This window comes from Panthera pardus, unplaced genomic scaffold (assembly GCF_024362965.1).
Source record: "Panthera pardus isolate Hobbes unplaced genomic scaffold, ASM2436296v1 HiC_scaffold_3, whole genome shotgun sequence".
NCBI classification, from domain to species: Eukaryota; Metazoa; Chordata; class Mammalia; order Carnivora; family Felidae; genus Panthera; species Panthera pardus.
This window is the reverse complement of record NW_026526876.1, coordinates 14,672,719-14,689,331: the sequence shown is the minus strand read 5'-3', so window position 1 is coordinate 14,689,331 and position 16,613 is coordinate 14,672,719. Positions and strand designations below refer to the sequence as shown.

Below are 16,613 nucleotides of genomic sequence, written 5' to 3'. Positions count from 1 at the left end.
CCAGCTTGCCCGGAGAGAGGCACGTGTCGTGACTGCCATTCGCTGCCTGGAATCTGCTCTCCAGGCACTCGCCACGGGCACGCCGGGCGCTTCGGGATACGGCCCCGCCGTGTAGCTTCTGCGTGGCTCGGGGCGCGTCCGGCTCCAAGGCTCCAGTCGCCCCCGTCGCCCCCAGTCCGGCTGCAGAGGAACCAGAAGGCGGTTACCTGATAACTGCGTCAACGTTGTCCTTTAGGCTTAAAATGATGCTGATTTGTGGGTTTGTAAACGGCATCCCCTTCTTTTCTCAGTTGCCTCCATTTCCCCAGGTACTAACTTTTCTCTCAGGTTTACGTGGACTGTTGTGTTCGATGCTACAGGCTTGAGAGGACTCGGTGCCATCTGCCAGGAGGAATGGAGAGAAACCCCCGTGTGCTCGTGTTCGTGGGCGGAAATCGTCAGGGGAAGCGGCCGGGGCTGCGCTGTCCGTGGGGCGAGGTCACCGGGCGGGGGCGTTACATTCCTGGGCTGCCGTGGGCCACACTCGCTGCTCTGCCCTGCTTCACCCAGGTTCGTCAGTAACTCTGTCCAGCGAAGAAGGTGCCAGTGCTTTCTGTGGAGGGCCGCATTTCCAGCCCACGCCACGCGAGGCTGTGGCCGGTGATCCCCCTTCCCCTCTGCGTCTCTGCGCACACTCTGGACGGTTTCATGCCCTTTTCCTAATGACAGCTGGCCAGGTTCACCCCTCTCCTCCGTGCCTTGTACTTTATGCACGGTAAGCAGTAAGAATTCACGACAGCAAAGGTTTTCAAAACAAGGTGTTAAAGAAATGTATATATACCTGGTATTCACTCTCGAACACAGAACAGAAGAGAATTTCACTTGTAACTTAAAAAGAAATTCTGCCATTTCAACTGTTTATAGGAGGGTGAGGAGGGGCTCATCTAAAAAGAAATCCAGCAGAAGCCCCTCCAATTGGGATTCTCACCTGGCTGGGGAGACGAGTGGCCTCCATCATGGACATAAAGGACCCAGTAGGGCAGGCCGGCCCTCTGGCTCTGGGGGGCTGCCCAGAAGGGGGGAAGGCTCGTGGGGAGGCAGCCTCAAGGGCATCGGACGGTCGCTGCCAGCAGGCCCGGGAAACGAGGGGCCGTGTAGGGTGGGGAGGGCTGTCTGGGGAGGCGCTGAGCAGAGCTGGGCTCCCCGGGCCGAGGCCGCGGCTGCTGGCCAGTGGATACGGCTCCCGTTCACTCGTGCCGCGTGTGCTGTTTGCAGAGTGTTTTGTATGCCACCCTGTTGACAGCCTGTATGACGGGAGGAGCTCCCCGGGGCTGGGACCCGTGCCCCGTCCCTCCTGTGGGGTGTGTGGGAAGCTGGGCTTCTCACTCGGCAGCTTTTACGTTCCTCGCCCATAATGTGAAGGTCTGGGGAAAAAGGGAAGTGACTTCTCTGCGCGAAGAGTTTCGGAGCCCTCGCGGCTGAGGGTGTCAGGCCTCCCCCTGGGCGAGCGAGTGTGTCTGTGGTCACTCATCTTTCAGGGTGCGGCTCCAGTTCTGCTTCCCTCGTGGGCACTCCCCTGGATCTGGACGCTCCCCGGGTCTGGACGCTCCCCTGGATCTGGACGCTCCCCCGGCCTGGATGCTCCCCTGGATCTGGATGCTCCCCACGTCTGGATGCTCCCCCAACCTAGGTGGTCCCCAGGTCTGGACGCTCCCCAGGCCTGACTGCATGCAGCACTGTGTTACACGGATAATTTGACAATTAATTATATGTCATTTTGCAGTGTCTCTTCTGTTGGCGTTGTCGGCTGTAAGTTACATCTATTATGTAAACCTGTCAGGGTTGCCTCGTTTGAGGTAGATGTTCAGGAAATATTTACAGATGTGGCCTCATAGGTAAATATACATCTGAATAAACTCCCTTTAGTTATTTTCTTTTGATACGTTCATGATTCATCAGATATGCTTGGTCTTGGAATGGCGTGCATGAAACATAAAAAAAAACAAATGATAATCCAGATTCATGAATATAATATACTATTTGCAGCCATCATAAAACTGGGAGCTTCTCTGAAGGTAAATCTAGAGTTTAATCCTTTCAGCTCCTGGCTGGCACCCTGGGATGCAGTGCAGGACCCTGTTCCTGACCTGCTCCCTCCCCCGGGATCTCCCCACCGCCCACTGGACTGGAGCCCAAGGAACCGAGGTAATGGCCAGGCATCTCTCGCAGAGACCTCGGCGGCCCGGGGCAGTGGGCCTTCTCTGGCAGCCAGAAAAATGGCTGCATTAAACAGGCTGAGCACAGAGCCGTGCTGGAGGAGAAGGGCAGGTGGGAGGCTGCCGGCCCACCCGGGGGTTGGGGGGCGAGCAGACAGGTGGTCTCTTCACACGCAGGTCAGAGGCCAGGTCACCGTCCCTGTTCCTCTCCGGCTGTGTATGGTAGCCCGATGTGTGCAGCATAGCACAGGAAAGACACAGGAGGCGTGCGACTGCAGAAGAGAAAATTAAACCGTCTCCTTTTGGAGACAAAACGATTGTCTGTGTTGCAGTGTCAGTCGTAAGGATCGAATTGACACTTACTGAGCCCCGCACCCGGCGGCGGCAAATACACATCCTTTTCAAGCGTCCGGGGAGCATTCCTCAAGGTATAGCATGTCCTGGGTCGTAAAACGGGCCTCGACAAACGTGAAGTAATTGAAATCAGACAGTACGTTCTTTGACCAGAGTAGAATCAACCAGAAGTCAGTGATAGAAACACAACAGAAACACGTCGGAGAAAAATTAACAACGGGTCAGAAGTTCCTACCTGTGTTAGTCCATCGGGACTCCAGAAGGGCTTGTGAACAACAGCAGTGCGTTCCTCATAGCTCTGGAGGCCGGAGCCCAAGACAAGGGGTCCAGCGTGGGCTGGCGGGGGCCCCTCGCTGTGTCCTCGCGCGGTGGAAGGGGCTTCCCTAACTCAGGCACGTGTCCCCCTCCCGAGGCCGCACCTGCCAGCGCCATCACTCTGGGTTAGGATTTCGGCAGCATTTTGGGGGAGCACACACATTCAGACCGCAGCACCACCTCAAGAAGCTATCAAAGGAGAACCAAATAAACCCAAGGTAACCAGGAGAAAGAAAATAACGGCCGTAGGAGCAGAAATGATGGAAAGTGAAAACAGCGAAAATCCACGAAGCAAAAGGCTGCTTCTCAGGAATCATCAGTAACCTACAGCCAGGCCGACGAACAGGGAAGGAGAGCGGAGTCGGGATCCTGCCGCCATTAAAAGAATAATAAGGGAATATGTAGATAACGCTACACTCGTAAGTTTGACGACTTCGAGCCGTGGGCCGTTTCCTCTAAATCCACACGCCCGACCAAGATGAAGTAGGTAATGTGAATGGTCCAGTAACCACTGAAGACGTTGACCTTGTAATTTAAAAGTTCCTGAGAAGGAAGTCTCCGGGTCCGGGTAGTTTGGAGAGTTCTGCCAAACATTTACAGAAGCATTCACACCAGTTGTATACAGAGCTCATCCAGAAGGTGGAAAGGGGAGGGCATTTTATTTCCCTGATGTCGAAAGGGACACGCAGAACAAACAGAAAAAAACCAAAAACAAAACACTTAAACCCTATCTCTCACACACTTAGATGCAGAAAGCCTCCAGCAAATAATAGCAGATCGGTTCTAGCAATCTATAAAAAGTTACACTCAACGACTGGGGGGGTGGGGGGATTCATTCCAGCTGGGCAAGCCTGGCTTAATAGTTAAAAAAATCAATTAATGTGATCCAGCGCACCGGCGGACCGGGGAAGAAAAGCTGTATGGTCAGATCAATTGATGCAAAAAAAAAAAAAAAAAAAAAAAAAAAAAAAAAGTACTTGACAGAATCCAGCACGCTTTTATGTTAAAAAAGGAAAACCTCTTAGCAAACCAGGATTGGAGGGGACCGTCTTCAGCTGGCTAAAGAGCGTCTGTGATGAACCGGCCGCTGTCATCATACTTCTGGCAGGAGACCGTCTCCCCGCCAGGATGAGAAGCCGGGCTGGGTGGGGTGTCCGCTCCCTCTGTCCTCACTTCACCAGAAGGCAGGACAGGGACGCCGACACCCGCCAGGGAGATGAAGCCCAAACCACAGCGAGGCGTGCTTCACGTCTACCACGCCGGCTAGAACAAAGGTGGGTAATTCTAAGTGCTGGCAAGGAGGTGGCGGACCGGGAGGCCGCACGCTGCTGGCGGGACCGTACGGTGACACAGCCGCTTTGGACGCCAGCCTGGCGGCTCCTCGGATGTTAAACTTAGAGCCGCTGTGTGACCCAGTGATTCCCCTGCGGGCTCGTACCCAAGAGAACTGAAAACATATGTTCACACAGGCAGTGTTCATAAAGCCAAAAAACAGAAGTTCTCTTCTTGAAGTGGAAGGGTGCGGAATTTCTCAGTATCTCCTTTTCTTCGGTTGCTGACTCTCTGGGAGTAGAATTTGGTTATACGTTCTGATGAAGCATCCTCACTGAGGCCCAGAATGACTCCGGAGCACCTTCAAAACTGTCCAGTGGCTAACAGCTAAATGGCTTCAAGCTCTGGTGGTTCGTTCGGGCGAGCTCTCGGGGCAACTGTGGGAAGCTTGCTGTAGAGGGGCTCTTCCTCTGCCCTTTGAAGGGCAGCCCCGAGGGCTCCTCCGTGGCCTTCCTCCAGTGAAAGGGACTCCCGTTCTGGGGAACAGGTAGCCCGCAGCCACAGGTACCGCTTGGTTGTGAAGTTATTACCTAACTGCCTGCTACGCGTAAACTCCCGTAAGTCATGTATAGAAAGTGACGGCCGCTACTTTTCCCTGCCGTCTTCAGTGCAGTGTCTGTCCCGTGGTAGAGGCCCCGTTCCTGTCTGCAGGGAGCTGGGCCAGCAGCACACGGAGTCCTCTAGAGATCTGTCTCTCTCTGAACCCTGCGCGTCCCTAGGAAGTGGGCGTCGCTGAGTTGAGAAGAGAAGCGCTGCGAGCCAGAAACGGCCTTGTCGCCGGGTAGATGTTATTCTCAGAACTTCCCTCGTTGGAGGCCAGGAATTACCAGCGCGCTCACTCCTGTCTCGTGTGAGTATCTGTATGTGGAGAAAGAAGCTGCACGATGTCAGAGTTTTATTTAGAAAACGAGAGAAGCCCCTTCCCCCCGCCGCCCCCCCCCCCCCCCCCGCGGCCCCCAGCAGCCGCACCGAGCAGAGGGAGCGGTTCCCGGCCCTCCCGAGCGCCAGCGACCCACACGTGCGGAACAGTCAGCAGATGCCTCTGCTGGGTCTGCTTGCCGTGCATCCCATCCGAGGACTTTTCTGGACCCTTCCCAAATCCTCCAGAAGGCTCCAGTGAGCTCTGAAAGTCGAAGATTTTTCTTGTGTTCGAGTCCCTAGGTTCCCCAGGAGAAACCCCTTTGGGTAGAGGTGCGTGTCGGGCGTGCCCTTCGGTGAGGGTGAGCGCCGGCTCCCAGCTGGCGCTGTTCACGTCCACGCCTGGGCGGCTCTTGGGGTTCTCTGAGGGAGTCGTTCCCTTGCACGCGGGCTGTTTGCAAAGACTGAGTTCGATTAAAAGGTCACCATCTTGGATAAATACAAAAGCAACACGATGTGTGGGAAATGACCCCTGCACTAAGATAGGTCAGCGAGCCTGAGAAATGATGCTTCGTTGGTGGAATCCTTTGCCTTGAGTGTCATTTAAAAAATGTTTCGGATCCTAATTATCCCCAAAGTAGAGCTTTCATGTGCCTTCTGTGCGCCCGGCGGCGTGGTGGGAAGGAAGGGGCCGTGACGGCGCACTTCCCGCCGGATTCCCGCTGAGCAGCTGTGACAGGTTGCCTGAGACCGTCAGCGGCTAGACCTGCCACATGGTCCCCGTTTACACCGCGCTGCACGGGGCCTGTGAAGGGGTCGGGCTTTCTATCAGTGCCCGTTTTTAATTGGGAAATTTCATTTCTAGTAGATGTACTTGGGATAAAGACGTTTCTCCGTGTACCTGCCTCCCGTCCATCTTTGGCGTCCACCGAGCGCCTCCTGAGCCTCAGGACTTTGCAGGCTGTGAGCCAAATGCTGGGGGGGCGGGGGGGCACGAGGTGCAGACTGAACAGCGTCGCACGGAGGCCCTGCTCTGCCTCGCCACCCGGCAGCGCGGTGGGAGCACCGCCTGTGGACCAGACCGAACAGACTTCTGCACGCCTCGCGGAGGCCTCGCGAAGCCCACCGAGCTCCGCCACGGCTGCCGGCTTGCGCACACCCACCTCCTGAGCTCCCTGTGGGTGGCGTTGGCGTGACTGAGTGCTCCCCTCCCGAGAGGCATCAGATCAGGTGCTCAACGGAGGAGCAAGCGTGGGAGAGCCCCGGTGTCCGCACTTGTGGCTGAAGGGCCTGCGCGTCCATTCCCAGCACCGGTAGAGAGGAAGCTTAACGGGGAATCAGACCATGAACCAGAAAGCTCGAACCCGCGGACCTCCAGCGTCTCCGCTGTGAAAACGGACAGCTCTCTGCAAAGGAAAATAAGAGTGTGGAATCTAGTTTGTACGTAACAGCCGCATCTTCCCACCGAAGTCCCGCTGTGCTTGCCCTTCTCCGCGCCGGACTCCACGGAGGTTTGCCCGGCCCGCCTGAGCCTGGCCGCCCGGTTCCGGGACCGGGGAGGGGGCGCTCGCACCCAGTGGCGAGGCCCAGAGCGTCCCCACGTCCCTGCCCCAGCCTCTGACGTTTCCCCGAGACTCGGGCCTGAGGGGCTGCCGACCCACCTGGCACCCGGACCCGTCGCCCTTCTGGGCGGGGTTGTCACAGCGGCCCCGGGGAGCCCGTCTCCCCTGGGAAGCAGGTGCCCCGTCGTGCTGAGCTGAGAGCGGGAGCCAAGGAGAGGATTGGGGGCGTGGATCTGCTGTCTCTGCCATCTTCGCTTTAAAAACCCAGTGCCTGGTGGCTGCAGCCTGGTGTCAGTATTCGGTGCTGCTGAACCATGAGCTCAAAATGGTTAAAGTGGTCTATTTCATGTTATCTGTGTCTTACCACAATTAAGGAAGAAAACCCATTCTTCTGAAAGTTGTATTTTAATCAAAAAATTTTAATTGCCCTTATTATGAGGTCTAGTAGAATTTCTACGGATTCTGGGCTTAATGCTCCTGTTGTGGACTGGGTTGTCGATGAAACCACAACCTTCACCACCTCCCATTTGAGAAACGTTGAGATTAGAAACAAGGTTTGAGCAGCAGCAATCACGATGGCCCACGTCCTCGGCACTGTGCCGCGTACCAGTGAGTGAGCGTGGCTTCGCGGGCGTGGGATCTGAGTGCGCGGGGGCTGGTGGGCAGAGCCTGCGGGGCGCCCCGTCTGTGCCCCGGGGTTGGGGGTTCCACGGGGTCCCGGGGGGGGCCGACGCAGCACGGGGACCGGGAGCAGCCTCGTGCTTGCGCGACCCAGGCGCCGACCGAGTCCTTGGGGGCGCCGTGTCCCCATCGCGGAAGATCTCTGAAAATGGAAATACAGCGTACCTCATGGGGGGCGTTTCGAAAAGCAAATGAAATAGTGAACGTGACAGAGCCTTGAGAAGCGTCAACGACTGTGCAGCCGCGAGGAGCAAACACTGAGATTCACGCTCAGCCCGTCCGAGCAAGGCGCGACGCACAGCCGTGGTCTGCGGGGACAGGAAGGAGTCCTGCCGCTCTGGGGTGGTCACCCAAGGACCCCCGCAGGTGGCAGGAGGCCGCGGGGCCCGCGTGCTCCCAGTCCTCACGGCGGGGCGGGGTCAGAAGGCGCCTGGGAGCTGTCACCCTGCTTCACTTCCTGGATTGCGGACAGGCTGGGTTATGACCCGCGGTAAATAGTTTTCATTCCGCGCAGGTCGGGGCTGTTGGTGAGTGAGTGTCCAGGTACTGGACGTTGTGCTGGCCCACAGAACCGGCATGTTGGGCCCACATCATCACTCAGGGCCGCCGAAGCCCGGGAGACGTGAAGCCCCTCCAGCGGCCCTGAGTGGGCACGTTTTGTCCGCACCTTCCTTGTCCCCTGCGCCCAGCCCCAGGGAGGGCCGCCCTCTGCTTCCCTGCCCCGGCTCCACGCGGTGAGCCGTGGGAGCCCTCGCGCATTCTGCCGGCGGCGTCCCTGAAAATGGCAGCAGGACCCGTGATGGGGTGAGCGGGCCGCACAGAGGTGCAGCTGGGGAGGGTCTCCCAGGCCGTGGCGGAGGGAGCGGGTTCGGTTGAGTGAGGGTCCCAGACGTCGGTGAATTCTGCCGCTCTTCACGAGGGTGCGCGGAGGCCTCGCGTCTGATGGTTCTGTGTGTGATTTTTAAGAAAACTTTTTACTGAGTCACATCATTTTAGATTGACACTCTTAATTAGATTTCATTTAGTCAAAAGTGAAATGTGTGCACCCTCACCATCGGCAGTAATTAGCGTGGAGCCTTTCTTCCTAAAACTTCAGTGAGCTGGAGGCCCCTCTTCCCGTGCCCCTGCCTTCCAGAACCTCATCGAAGGAAATACCAAGCAGATATTACTTTCCCTGCCCTAAAGAGAAATTAAATTCTGCATTAAAACGAAACAAAACAAAACAGAAAATCCCTCTTCCCTGACTGCAGAGTTAACACGCCTGTTAGAAGGACTTGGAGATGTCACATGAGGCTAGGGGAGCGTGAGACCAGCCGGCCCACCGCCGGGCGAGGGGCCGTGTGCTCCCCAGGCTTCCGGCTGTGCCGGGTCAGTGGGTCCGCCGCGCTCAGATTCGCCCTCTGCACTTGGGTGCTGGTGCTGCTCACCCCGTAGGCTGGACGTCACCCCGTGTCAGTAAACACACCAAAGTAAGTGATGCCGGACAAGAGACTGAGTCTTAAAACAGACAAGACACTGAAAGAGCCCTGGAGGGAACTATGCTTGGACGTTGGTATGATCAGAGTAAGGAAGGAGCTGCGCACGGAAAACCGTAAAGAACTGATGTGCCAGGGACCCGGCCTCGCAGTGTCGGGGGAGGGACCTTGGTAACAAGCGGGAGGCCGCACCGCCCCAGGGGACTCCACCGCGGCCTCTCTGCAGGGCCTCAGGAACACCCAGGGTGTGCAGCCTGCCTCGCGTCTCGTCTGGGGCCACATTTCCAGCTGACCCTGCACTTCTCCACGACCCCTAAGCCGCTCTTTGCCTTTAATGTTCCCCCTGCAGGTTGCTGCCATTAACCCGAACCACCCGCTCGCGCAGATGCCCCTGCCCCCGTCCATGAAAAACTGCATTCAGCTGGCAGCCTGTGAGGCCAACGAGCTCCTGCCCATGATCCCCGACCTCCCGGCCGACCTGTTCACGTCCTGCCTCACCACCCCCATCAAAATCGCCCTGCGCTGGTAAGTAAGTGGCTCCCGCCGCGTCCTGGGGTTCCCACGGGGGTCCCGAGACGGGTGTGAACTCAGCCTCCCGAGGCTGAAGCGTCGGGCGGGCTGCACGTGTGGCCGGCCGCTCTGTGGTTTCCGGGTGCGCCCTCTCCACACCCGACACCCGAGGGTGTGAGCTTTGCACACTGGTCGCTCTGGAACACAGGCTTGCGTTTGAACGCAGGGAAGGCCGTCGTGAGGAGAAGAGCCATTTCGCCCCAGGCTACAGTCGGGAGTCTAATCTTTCAGTTGATTCAGGAAATCCAAATTCTTTCCTGCCTCTGGTCTTTGTAGAAGTCCAGAACTTTCCAGAGCACGACTGAGGAAATGGGTGGGCCTTCCAAACAGTGGAACCAGCACTTAAGTCCCGCCAGTGACGTGGGACCTGCCACGGGACGCGGGTGCTCTGGCCCCAGACCCAGTTTGCCAGTTTTCTGCTGCCGGCCGTCCCGTTGGCTCTTTTAGTCTCTATTTTCCATTTTATGTTTTGCTGAGAAGCTTGTCTAGCTGTTGTCCAGCCGGGAGAGGGACACACGTCCGGGAGGCATAGGGGAAGCACACAGCTGGTGGGTGGTGTTCACTGTCTGCTGGGTGGGCCCTTTCCAGGGCTTTCTCCGAGGGCGGCCTGGCACACAAACCCACAGACCCCCCGGTCCTTCCCACGAGCCCAGAGAAGCAGCTGAGACACGTGTGGACCCTGGGGGCTAATATAATAGCTCAGCAACAGGCCCCTGGGGAGACCCCTGAGGGCCGGAGCTGCTTGGTTGGACAGAAGCTAGAGCAGTGTTCCCAGTCCGCCCAGGCCCCCCGGTGAGGTCGACAATGCTGGGCTGGCGGAGCAGCTCCCCTCTGCCCCCCCCAAACCCCGCCCCCCGCATCCCAGGGCTGGGGCTTGCCCCAGGGAGAGCCTCCTGCAGGGTGACTTCCCCGTGAGGAGTCAGCAGTGAGGGAGCTGCCCAGAGGGGCTCCTAGCCGCCCAGCTCAACCGCCAGCTGACAGGTCCCCCGTTGCGCCCCGAGAAGCAGAGGTCGACCCTGAGGGGCACGGCCAGCGCGGGACAGAGCTGTGGAACGGCCCCAAGCAAGTTGTGTGCACGTGACGGGGATGAAGGAAGGAAGACTCTAGAAGCAGTAGGCAGGACTGCGAAGCGGGAATCTAAGGAAGAGCCCGGTGGGGGCAGAGGTAGGAAAACGATGATGTTTGGAAGGAGGAACACGGCAGGTGGGATCCGTGGCAGGAAAGGGATCCGTGGCAGGAGAGGGGGCCGCAGCCCGCATCAGCTGGAAGGGCGGCCGCAGGAGGGAACAGAGAGGGCAGGCGACACAGAGAGAAACGGGCGCTCCCGTGTGCAAGGAGAGGTCGGCAGAGGTGCCGCTTCCTGAGGGTGACACGGACACGTTCTCCAAACGTGGAAAGAAGCGGAAGCTCAGGCCAGGAGGACACGGGGGCTCCGCACCGTCACCCACCCCCCTGCGGGCGCAACTCTCTCAACGAGGCTTTTTATTCACGAGGCCGGTCCTGAGTTTTTCTCCGTAACTGTCGGTGCTGTTTGGCGGTCGCCAGGAGAGGAGGAAGGGCCGTTTAACGTGATTCTGTTCATCATCCAGGAAATAATTAACTGAGTTCCGCTGTGTCCTGAAAACCCGCACTAAGCGCCATAGGAGACGCGAAGTTGTCCTCACAGATTTACAGTCTGGCCGAGGACACAAGCTGCCTTGAGGCGCCTGAGTGTCGCGGGCAAGCGTGGCCGGGGCTCCCGTGTGCCCAGGGGACAGAGAATCTCTGAGGGCCAAGGGGACGAGGGAAAGCGTCCTGGGGGAGACGCAGCCCGATGGGGGTCCCCGCAGGGGGCCGGGTTTGAAGAGGAGCAGAGGGGCATCGCGGGCAGGCGGCTCACAGCCCCGCCGGCTCCAGGGGTGACGCGCGTCTCTGAGAAGAGCAGGTCATCGGCCCAGGAAGCTGAAGAGGTGTAGGTGAGGTCAGGGGTGGACCGGCGTCGGACGTGGGTTGCTCTGAATGCCGAGCCCCTGACCTTGACGCGGAGGACTGACGGGGAGAGCCCGGGGGGTGTTTGCGTGGGAACGTGACTTGATAAGAGCGCCGAGGCAGCTACTCTCCCAGGCGACAGCGGGAAGGCGGAGGTCTGCGGGCAGTAGCCCCCACGCGTGCGCCTGGACTGTCCCAGGGGCGGGCCTCATTTCCACTCTCTGCCCCGCCTCTCCCCCCAGGGTCTCCTGCCCTTGCTGCCTCTGCGCGCTGACTCCCGAATGACGCCGGGAGCCAGGTGTGCCCAGGCCTCCGCCCGCCCTGGGCCGGGGCTGTTTGCGGGGCCTGGCACGGGGCATTTGTGCGGGTTTTCGGGCGGGCGAGTGGAGATGCATGCAGGGAGGGAGGAAGGAAAAGAAAGCAAGAAGGGCCTGAGCGGGAATCTTCGGCCCCCACACCTGCCCATGTCGCCGCCCCCGCGGCAGGCGGATGTCCTCGCCCGTGTCCCCGACGTGCTCCCTTCCACCCTGGTCGGGAGGGACTTGGCGCCCCTCACTCACAGCTGGGTGCCGTCGAGCCCGCCCTCTGATCGGGGAGCGGGCCTCACTCCGCCGCGACGGGACGCGTTGTCTCGGGAGCTGCCTGAAATCCTGTCGGGAGTGAGGCTGTAACTAAAGCTTGTAAAAGTAACGTCTGGTGGGAAACACAGGGAGAAGCGGCTGCAACTTACATGGTTCCCGTCGGGGGGGCTTCGGAATCAGCGCGCCAGGGTTGCATGCGGTGGTCATCAGCAGGGTGTGTCTGGAACAGACGCAGGCACTGCCCGGCGGGTCTGTCTTCGCGGTAAGCCACTCTCTGCCTAACGGATGAATCGGATGGCGGCTGCGCGGTCCTTAGCCCGTGACGGCGACAGACCACGATCCTTGGAAGACTCGTCAGGCGAAACGTGTGCTCGTTTGTAACAACCGGTCAGAAACCACCAGCTTGTCTTAAATGGAGAAAGGAAAACAGCCTGGTGGGTAGCGCTCATTCGTATTTCCAGGGTTAAGGTTTGGTTTTTCATTTGCAGAGTCAGTATTTTCCAACTTAAAGTAGGATGTACATTCCTTGCAGAAAACTTGTAAAAAGTAAAAAGAAGGGCGCCTGACTGGCGCAGCTCATGCCGTCACGGTCCGTGGGATCCAGCCCTATGTCAGGCTCTGCGCTCACAGCACAGAGCCTTCTTGGGATTGTCTCCCCCACCCTGGCCCCCACCCTCTGCCTCCCCTGCTCGTGCAGGCGCGTGTGTGCTCGCTCACTCTCTCTCAAAAGAAGTGAACACATTTCTAAAAAATGCAAAAAGAGAATGATCATTCAAGATTTTACCAACTTCAACACGCTCAGTGTTACCTGTTTGCTATATTGCCTGTTAGTCTCTACTTCTACGCGTGTACATTTCTGCACGGATGTAATGAGGCTAAAATTTGCAGTTTCTGCTACTTAATCTTTAGCATTATAATAAATTTATCCTAGACCACTAGAAACTGTTAGTAAACACCATTTGTCATGACCGCATAAGATTTCACTTTATTCACGTTCCCTGTTTTATTTAACCAAAGCCTAGGGCTTTGGCATTTAGGATGCTAGTCAGCAAAGGTAGGAGAGCCCACAGTAACTCAAGGATAGGGGTCCGCCACGGTCTTCTGTAAAGGGCCAGATAGTGAATAGCTGAGGCCTTGGGTGCCCGAGACCCCAGCTCTGCTGGTAGTGTGGGGGAGCCGTACGGACATGGACAGATGAGAGGAGCTGTGTTCCCGGAAAACTGTTTTTGTGAAAACAGCCACTGGACCCTACTTAGCCAGCTCGTGCTTTTGAGAATGGAACCAGAATCTTAGTGTGCGTGAGACCACTGTCCTCATCTACTGGTCAGGAAATACCCTCCCTCCGTCCTTCGTTCTTGTGTGAATAAGACGATGGTTTTTAGCAGCACTCACTCATTATATAAGGCACAAGTGGAGAAGAGTACCGTGTGCTTTACGAACGTACCACAGCCTTGCTTTGTACGTACGAAACGCGTGTGTGGTCGTATTTGGTGGCAAGTGTGTTTGTGAATCTTATTTGATGATGAAGTCGTTGTTGGGAAACCTGGTTATTGGATTTGCTTTTCGTGTTTTGCTTCAGTATTTCTTATTTTCAGAAATCGATAGTGTCAGTAATTCTGAAACGAGCCAGTACATTATTCCCTATATAAGTGATTACCTTACTCAGCATGTATATCAACGTAGTACAAGAGTCTAAAATACAGGTTTTCTTTTGGCTTTTTCTGCGTCTTTGGTGGCAGAATTCCATTTTAAATTTATTGTGGCTATATTTGTGTACTACTGAAAATTATAACCCAGTGGCACTTAATTTGCTATAAACTAGATTGATGCCTATTGCATTGTGCAGCATGTAATCGTATTGTTTATTAAAGAAAATGATAGACATTATTTTGGTTTGAATAGAGGTCAAGGAACGTGTTTCTCTCCTTTCAATTAAATTGAGGAATTTCAGGGAGTTTAAATGTTAATGACACCGGATTAATGTATACTCGTCCGCATGGGAAGTCTTGCCCTTCTGTGTTTACCCAGCGAGGGAGGCAGAGGAGACAGGCAGGCCCCAGGCAGGCGGGCGGAGCTCAGCACGCGGCAGTTTGCGGTGGCCCGGACGCCGTGCAGTCACGTTAGCTGCTCTCGCCACCGTGATGGTGACGTTCCAGCCAAACGTAAGAAAGAGTCGGACAAGTCGTGATGACTCAGCAGAGGAGAGAGGGCTGACACCTCAGCCCCAGGAAGGAGAAAAGCCAAAGACAAGTCAGCTGACTCACGGAGCAGAATTTCGGGACGCAGAGAGGCCCAGGCGCCAGGCCCCCGTTGTGTGTCCGGCCGGGCTGAGCAGAGGGCAGTGCCTATCCCATCGCAGACCCTGCCTGTGACGTTTGCTTTGTATCTTTCTTAAAGACTCGGCCAAGACTCAGAGTTACCTTTACAGACAGAAATCCTTGCTGGTTTTTGATGATAGGGTTAATGGTTCTCTCTAGAATTTTCTAAAATACAGCTTCTTTGCTGGAGAACAAACTTCCTGCCTGAGCATTCAGTGCTCGTGTGTTGTCAGGTTTTTAGTTCCTTTTAAAAAATTGGATACGATGGCTCTGCCTTACTTCTCATGTCTGAAGGCGGAGACAGTCAGAGCCCCTCCCAGAGAGTGAGGCCACGGAGACACATCAGGGAGTAAAACGCCTCGCTCCGTGTGTTGGGCCTTAGTAGTAGGTAAGTTTAGTTGAAATGGTTTTCTTCTCGGGAGGCCTTCACAGTACGGCCTCAGCCACACTCTGGTCCTGCTGCATAAGCCCCACGGGAGCTTCCAGAAACCGTCAGGTCACGTGATTGGTCCCGTGCCCACCTCCAGACTGGACCACGTATTCTGACCGTTGCGGTCCGGTGCCGTGCTCGTGAATGTGAGTGCCATAATGCGTCGTCACAGAGCTCCACACGCAGAAACCTGGCGAATGCTGCTAGGAGAGACGGCGGAACGGGAGGGAACGGCAGGGCTGCTGACCCCCGGCCCCTCCGCCCCCTCCCTGGCTCCGACCCCAGACCTAGTCCTTGGGCTGCCACGGGGGCCAACACTGATGGGTCCCGTGGGGAGTCCATTCAGCAACGAGCCAGAAACGTGGGGACCCTTGGGGACGGTAGAGACCCCTGGGAGAGGAGACAGGAGGCCGGGTGGACACGGCGGGGTAGGTGAGGACGGGAGGGCGCAGGCGAGGGCAGTCTGAGGGCAGGCGTTCCGGCCGTGCGGTGGCTCCTCCCCACACCGTCCCTCATGGGCACAGAAGGAGGCAGGGAGGGAAGGACAGGTGACCAGCTGTCCTCTGGGGAGTAGCCTGCACCTGTAGAAGGCAGAGGAAGAATTCAGAGCGAAGGTGACACCGGGAACGTGAGGAGGAGGCAGGCAGTTAGGGACACAGCTCAGGCGGAGATACGGGGCGTGCAGAGTGTCACCGATGGGCTAAAGAAGGTAGCAGGTGTGCTGACCAGCAGCACGGCGGGCGCGGCGGAGGGCAGCGAGGCCTGGGCCCACCCCAGACACAGAGGAAGAGGGAGAGGCCAGAAGGTCGGAGTGCGAGTTGGAAGTCGAAGACGGCTACGGTATCGGTCATGGAAACTGCGCGTGCGATTGGTCTGACATGGGAGACAGAACCACCAGAATAATGAAAATAGAAGGTGTCATTTTCACACCAGGAGAGACCATTTCTTCCCTCTAAAGGAAGGTAGAAGAAAGAGAAAAGAAAAGCACGGTGAACAGAAAGTGTGAAACAAAGCGGCCACAATAAGTCTTGCGCTAAAAGGGTGGTCTGAGTGAGCCGCGTCTCTCAGAGGACAGGGGTTCTGTACCCCGTAAAATTCCCCGTGACACGGCAAAGCAGCCCCTCGTCCACAGGACACGTGTTTAAAACACAGCATCTGAAAGGCTGGAAATCGCAGGATGAAAGGAGAAGTATGAGCCGAACGAAAGCTGAAGTGACAGCTTTATAAGCCAGGGCAGAGCCCGAGATGAGACGCGTCGAAAGGGACAAAGAGCAGTGTTTTATGGCGGGAAAGCGCAGGCGACGAGGAGACACGCGGATGGGACTCTGCACCCACCCGACAGCGTGGCCCCGAGCCGTGTATGATGAGGACGGAAGGAACCACGGACGGAAGCAGCAACTCAGGAATAAAGGGACCGAGGCGCCCAGGAGTTGGAAAGTAAGCCAGATAGATAAGATTTCAGTGACAGGATTGATTAACTGGGTGTAACAAAGGCAAACACAGGATACACCGTTCTGGCACACGTGGACAAGTCACAAAAACAACCGTGTGCTGGGCCACAGGGGAAGCTTGAATAACCCCGGAGAGTCCACACCGTGTACACTCTGTTCTCAGACCACTGTGCAGCGCGGTTGGGGCTCAGTAGTGGAAAAATAGATGGGAAAAAAGTCCTGAAAGCTAAAAAATCTTACTCTTAAAACCGTTAGATTAAAGAGGATATAACGTAAAGAATATCGTGAAATACTCGAAGCTGAGTGACGGTTTAGCAGAGCTTTTCCTGCCCGTGGGATACAGCTGAAGCAGGCTCAGATGTAGTACGTACAGTCAGGAAACGAAGGTTAAGTCTAAGGAAAAACAAACATCCCCCTTATAGAGCCGGGGGAGATGCCACAGTCTGCAGAGAGGAGGCAGCTGGTACCTGTCATGGCGTCTCCACGTCCCCAGCACGTCTGGTTAACGCCCCAGAATTCTACG

At 56.8% G+C, this 16,613-nt stretch overlaps 1 protein-coding gene across 4 annotated transcripts in view; it reads left to right on the top strand.

The window, feature by feature from the left end:
* Nucleotides 1–16,613, top strand: part of RPTOR (regulatory associated protein of MTOR complex 1) — a 330,740-nt gene that overhangs the window by 153,989 nt on the left and 160,138 nt on the right. For all 4 annotated transcript variants that reach the window (XM_019465972.2, XM_019465973.2, XM_019465976.2 and 1 more), the window contains one exon: nt 9,122–9,297. In XM_019465972.2, coding sequence (XP_019321517.2) covers nt 9,122–9,297 — 176 coding nt within the window. The remainder of the gene's footprint in view (nt 1–9,121; nt 9,298–16,613) is intronic.